General features: G+C 37.3%; 1 protein-coding gene across 1 annotated transcript in view; it reads left to right on the top strand.

Annotated features, from left to right (window-relative positions):
* The first annotated feature begins 1,184 nt into the window (after positions 1-1,184).
* LOC142239734 (uncharacterized) overlaps positions 1,185-6,848 on the top strand; it is a 387,934-nt gene continuing 382,270 nt past the window's right edge. The window contains exons 1-3 of the mRNA XM_075311515.1: positions 1,185-1,272; positions 1,634-1,689; positions 2,123-2,158. Coding sequence (XP_075167630.1) covers positions 1,185-1,272; positions 1,634-1,689; positions 2,123-2,158 — 180 coding nt within the window. The remainder of the gene's footprint in view (positions 1,273-1,633; positions 1,690-2,122; positions 2,159-6,848) is intronic.

Below are 6,848 nucleotides of genomic sequence, written 5' to 3'. Positions count from 1 at the left end.
TAAAGAGGTGTGCCAAAAATAGTGAGTATCGGTCAATGTTTTGGTATAGCCCCAATATAGACCTTTCTCCCGATTTTACTTCTTGGGCTTATAGAAACCGTAGTTTTCATCCAATTTGCCGATCTCCCGATTTTATTTCTTGGGCTTCTAGAATCCGCAGTTTTTATTCAATTGTCCTGAAATTGGAAATCGAGAGGTACTTTAGAACCGTAAAAATGTGTGCCTCCCGATTTGGGGTCTTGGGCTTATAGAAACCATATTTTTTTTTATCCAATTTGTCTGAAATTGTAAATCTAGATGTATTTTAGGACCATAAAGAGGTGTGCCGAAAATGGTGAGTATCGGTCTATATTTTGGTATAGCCCCCATATAGACCGATTTCCCGATTTTACTTCTTGGGCTTCTTAAATACGAAGTTTTTATCCTATTTGCCTGAAATTGGAAATCTAGAGGTATTTTCGGGCCATAAAGAGGTGTCCCGATTTAACTCCTAGGGTTTCTAGAAACCGTAGTTTTTATCCGATTTGCCGGAAATTGTAAATATTCTGGTATTTCAGGCTCACAAAAACGTATCGGATTAGTTTTTTTTTGTCGGTATGGTAATGCCTCCATGTAGACCGATTTCACTTCTTGAGGGTATAGAACATGAACATTGCTTGAAACTCAATGTAAAATTGCCAGATTTTACTTCTCGGGTGAAAATCTACAGATTTAACCCTTCTGTGCGTGATGTGGTCCCGCTGGACTTTTTTGATTTTTATTCCTACATAACTTTATCTTTTGCATGATTTGCAGCGTGATGGTTTATGACTTCTTGTATAAAAGTGTTTTAAGTTGATAACTGTAAATTTTTATGTGATTGTATCATTAAATCGGGTTTTATAGGTATTTTAAAAAGTTTAGTGCGATTATGCGTGATGAGGTCCAATGGGACCTACCACTAATTGCATTAGTGGTTTCAGCGCAGTTTAAAAAGCAGCGTAAAGATATTGCGATTTTTGTATTTGGAACAATTAATAACAATAACATCCTTTCAGAAAATACCGTTATTTAGAAGAATTTGTCATTTTTGAAGTTTCCATGGGTTTCGTTGCTTCGTAGTACATAATTTTATATCTTCCGAGGACATATCCACTGTAGCGAAACTACAAGTGGAAAAAAGTTATTTGAACTTCATAGAAATCATGGTCGATCTAAGTTTTTATATTTCTATACATATTGCAGACCCATCGGATCCTGGAATTTGGCAAGATGTTCGTCAATTTAGACCAAGTTTGAAGCAATCACTATGCACATAATATTGCGAACAAAACGAGCGTCACTAAACAAAATCGTATGGTTTTTCCTTCAAAAATCCAGTTTGTTCAGAACATTCAACTACCAAAACAATATATTGTTGCTTGGTACGTATAAGGATACTTATAGGTACCTCGCCTGTGACAAACATCAGGGCCTCTAGAATACTAATCAAAAATGTAAACATTATCTGTATTCTATTAAAAATTAAAAAAAAAAACTCTATATTTACAAACAAATATATATGCAATTTGTGAGTCATAGAAGACTCCATCCATAGTAAATAATCGAAAAATATCGTAGGGATAACGTCTCTACCATTCGTTTTTTATTATAGGTCCCACGGGACCTTATCACACTGGTATCGCATCCGGTGTTATCACATACACAAGGGTTAAGATTTCAAATCAAGGCGTTATTTTATAATTTTCTTGCACACTTACAAGAGATGTTAATGATTCCTCTAAAGCTCAAACAAAAATGGTTCTTATAAATCCAGAATCTGATATAGTCTTCATAGGTAAAATCTTGAAATGTATCTTGGGGAAGTGTACTAGTTGATCTGCTCTGCTTGGGAGAATATCTGTCATCAAACCCCCCTGAAATTTCAAAGGAAACCCTAATATTTGATTCATGGTGGTGGCTATTTAAGATTCGGCCCGGCCGAACTTACTACTGTATATACTTGTTCCCATTAATTGAAATACACTTTTTACCTTCGATGCGAGCGTAATGAAAGCACAAAGTTCAAATTTGGCATATTTTCTTCTTTTGAATTTCTTGGCATATCTCTAATTGATACCTCCATGCTTTGTCTCCTTTTCAGAATGGACTTGGGCCAGACCCTCTGCCAGCAAAGGAGGTAAGTATCGACTAGACTATCTCAGATATAACTACCGATGATCCATTCCCATTTAGTTGAACATAAACATGTCATCCGGGATGACATGACACATTGACAAATTAATACCCAATCAATGAATAAATATCCACTCAATGTATGCGAATGTATACTCAACTGGAGTTGTTACATTTCTGCGATATTAAATAAATGCCCAAAGCTGTTTTTTTTTTCTTACCCCGATCGGTTTCGATCTTTGCCAAAGAGAGGAGCCGCTAACATCCATGGAATCTGGTTTCTAATTGGAATGCAGTTTAGTGCATCATTCATCGACGATGTGTCTGCATTGGCTATGGACCGTTGGTTAGTCTTCCTAATGCCGAAAAGGAGGAGACATTTCTTGGCCAAGGTGACACCACATTAGAGAAACATGCGTTTGTAGCTGATAGCTCTGACCAAGATAATACTTGGTGTCATCATTGGGAACCATACAATGATCATCTTCCTGGCAATGGTAAGGGAAAGTAAACCAACAAACGGGCCCGATATTGAATAATCATGAAACATCCCAAGAAATGGAAGAACAAAAACGCCAATCCAATGTTGTTTGCAGCGAACATGTATCTCTGGACAAATTGGACAAAAATCTTTACAGGATGATGGAATATTTGTAGCTCTGCAATTGATCGTAAATTAATCAAGGAATTTGTTGCAATTGATGCAGCTGTTATTGCTACTTCAGTTTTTCTGAAGTTAGTTCTTGTTAGTTTGCCATAGAAATACGGACGGACGGACGGGAAGAAAAACTCTTTAGTCAATTCTTTCTAATACCGCTTCTGTACGATTTTCTGGAAACTCCTGTGTGATACACACACACAGACCCATCTTCGCCGCAATTTCCCCATTTAACCTTCCTGGGAGTTTTGTCGTATCCGCTCAATTCGTTATCGATTGGTCGTTGCTTTTACCTCTTTCTCTACATCTCCTGGCATTGCATTTTCACGATGCGTGATCCGTGTTTTTTTTTGCTCTCGTGTGTGCCGCTCTCTGCTACCTTTTAGCAGCAGCATAGCCAAGCTATGCATCCGATGTAGCCTGACTAAGAGCGTCGACCAGTATCTGTATCAGTAGTTAGTGTGAATTCATGCCACGCTTGGTGGAAATTGCAATATATTAACGCAATAAAATTGCCCATATAAATCACCATGTCGATGCAATGCCAGGCTTAAGACACTCTCCTTCTCCTATCTTGAAAATTTCCTTCGATTCTTGCACCATCATTTTAGACGTACTCGTATTATCTCTGACCGCCACAAGTACAAACAACAATATTCACAGTTCGATCAATGGATTTTGTGCTTATCTCGTTCACAATGGGAGATTTGTTTGTGAAATAATGAAATTTCACCTGGTGCATTTTGAATGAAGAAGAATTTGACATCGTACTGTTTAATAAGCATCCTATGACCGACTTTTCTTTGTCATATTCTGACACTAATTTCTTTTTATTATATCCTTCACGACAGGTATACTAACTTTGTCCTTCCCTTTGTAATCGAAACATATATAAATTTATATATTTCTGAGTCTATCTAGGGCTGTTCGTCCGTCTGTTGAAATCCCGCTAACTTCCGATCGAAACAAGTTATAGCAACTTGACACAAGTAGCGGTAATTGATGTACGTCGCATGTTATTGCAAAGCATTTCGGACTACATTTAGATATAGCCCCCTTATAAACCGACCCATAAATTTCAGTTCCGGAGACTTGCAAGAGCAAATTTGCCTTTTAACATCCATCAAAAGTCAACCAATTTCTGTTTGAGGAAGTAGAAAAGAACAATTTCACATCATCCGTATACATGAGAATACTGGATGAGGCAATAACATTTGGCAGATTATTCAAATATAGGTTGAAAAGTAGGGGGGATTAAACCCTTACCCTGTGGAACTCCTGCATGTCACATGAATACGTTTGGAGTTCTATTTAATTGGTTCCTAAATAAAACTCACTGAGTTCTATCACAGACGATAAGGAATTTGGGAAGCCCATCAAATCCAATTTAAGAAAGAGATAGTGATTAAAAGTATCGAATACCTTATTTAAGTCTGTATAAATCACATCTCTGTCTATTTCCTTTCAGCAAATGATTGAAACACATAAGTAACAAATTACAGAATATTTGTAATACTAGATCTACCTTCAGTGAAACCATGTTGAACGTTAGATATTATGTTGAGAAGTGTAAAACGCTGACTGTCTGACGCTAATGTCCCTACCCTTTTGGAAATGATAAATAATTAAGCTCTCATTCCATAATTTACGGTAGTAGCCAATAGATAGCGAAGCATTGAAAATGTCAGTCAATGTAGCTAACTCTTTCAAAAAATAAGACGGAATTTCATCCTGGTGTAAAATCGTTAGGTAGAGACAATAAGGTTTGTATAACTTTAATTCTTTGATCGATCCTACCATCTTCGTTATTGAATTTCGTGATTGAATCAGAAACACAGTTTTTTTACACCCTCCACCATAGGATGGGTATATGTTAACTTTGTCATTCCGTTTGTAACACATCGAAATATATATATTCTGGGTCGTGGTGAAATTCTGAGTCGATCAAAGCATGTCTGTCCGTCCGTCTGTTGAAATCACGCTAACTTCCGAACGAAACAAGCTATCGACTTGGCACAAGTAGTTGTTATTGATTTAGGTCAGATGGTATTGCAAATGACCCATATCGGTCCACTTTTACGTATAGCCCCCATATAAACGGACTCTCAGATTTGGCTTGCGCAGCCTCTACGAGAAGCATATTTCATCCGATCCGAAATTTCGTACATGGTGTTGGTATATGGTCCCTAACAACCATGCAAACATTGGTCCACATCGGTCCATAATTATATATAGCCTCCATATAAATCGATTCCCAGATTTGGCTTGCGGAGCCTCAAAAAGAAGCAAAATTCATCCGATCCTGCTGAAATTTGGTACATGGTGTTAGTAGATGGCATCTAACAACCGTGCCAGAATTGGTCCATATCGGTCCATAATTATATATAGCCCCCATATAAACCGATCCCAAGATTTGGCTAGCGGAGCCTCTAAGAGAAGCAAATTTCATCCGATCCGGTTGAAATTTGGAACATGGTGTTAGTATATTGTCTCTAACAATCGTGCCAGAATTGGTTCATATCGGTCCAAAAATATATATATAGCCCCCATATAAACCGTTCTCCAGATTTGACCTCCGGAGCCTCTTGGAGGAGCAAAATTCATCCGATCCGGTTCAAATTTGGAACGGTGTGTTAGTATATGGCCGCTAACAACCGTTCCAAATTTGGTCCATATCCGTCTATAGTTATACTCGTATATAGCCGATATCCAATCACACAAAAATTGATCCATATCGGTTCATAATCATGGTTGCCACTCGAGCCAAAAATAATCTACCAAAATTTTATTTTTATAGAAAATTTTGTTAAAATTTCATTTCTACAGAAAATTTTGTGAAAACATTATTTCTATAGAAAATTTTGTCAAAATTTTATTTCTATAGAAAATTTTGTCAAAATTTTATTTCTATAGAAAATTTTGTCAAACTGAATTATATACGTATTTAATCGGTCTTTTTTAATTTAATATATACCACGAATGGACTTACTTATAATTTAGAAGACGGTGTTTTAAGATACCTTGCCATCGGTAAGCGTTACCGCAACCCAAGTAATTCGATTGTGGATGGCAGTGTTTAGAAGAAGTTTCTACGCAATCCATGGTGGAGAGTACATAAGCTTCGGCCTGGCCGAACTTACGTCCGTATATACTTGTTTAATAATCGCTTCGTCTTCTATTGTATTTGGTCGAAACCTCAACCAAAAGTGCAACTCTACATCAGATGGTGCACTTTTGCTTCCAAACCGAGTGGAACAGAGACGTATTTTCACGTCCGCATCTTTGGCATTTCCCTCGCCTTTACAAAGAGAAATCTTGCTTTCAGACTCAGTTGAAGGGTTTTTAATTTCGGATACTTTGGGTCTGATCGATTTGGTATATCTTCATGCAGATACCAAGCAAGACCTAACTCGGGCATGTAAACATTTTATGTCGTCTTTATTCGTGCACCCTGTCAGCAATGAGCAGTAGATTCGGTCTCTAGCGTTTTCAGGTATTTCTCACATGTGTAATCGGGACATGGCTTTCATGATTACCTCCAAAGTATCTCCATCCATAATTCGTCCATATTTGGTGTCACTATACCTAACTAACTGAATAGTCTAAGTGAGCCTCAAATACCAGGCTGTAACTATACCTATACTGAGGTGTCCAGACACAAGGTACCTCGTTTTTAGAGCCAAGTCCGAACGACTCATCATAGAATATGTGACCCAAGCAGAGAGATTTTGAAACTGTCAGTATTATTGATATTTGGTTAAAACTGGAATTGAACCCACGACCCTTTATATGCATGCTAACGATGGCTTTCTAGTGTAGGACATATTGTAATCAGGCTCAAAAGGTTGAATTCTAGTCATTTCGAAATTTGAAAAGTCGAGTTTCAGTTTTCGCGATTATTATTAAACTTTTTAATGAGTTACGGAAACTTCAGATCTTAGATTCAGTTTAGGTGTAGGGCTTCCAGCGAATAAGCGACTTGTCTCACTCCTTGTATAGTGCTTAAAAAAATCACAAAAAATAAAATGTTTGATTT

Source organism: Haematobia irritans, chromosome 5 (assembly GCF_050003625.1).
Source record: "Haematobia irritans isolate KBUSLIRL chromosome 5, ASM5000362v1, whole genome shotgun sequence".
In the NCBI taxonomy this organism is placed as follows: Eukaryota; Metazoa; Arthropoda; class Insecta; order Diptera; family Muscidae; genus Haematobia; species Haematobia irritans.
Note: the sequence above shows the minus strand (reverse complement) of the source record. Positions and strands in the feature narration are given on the sequence as shown.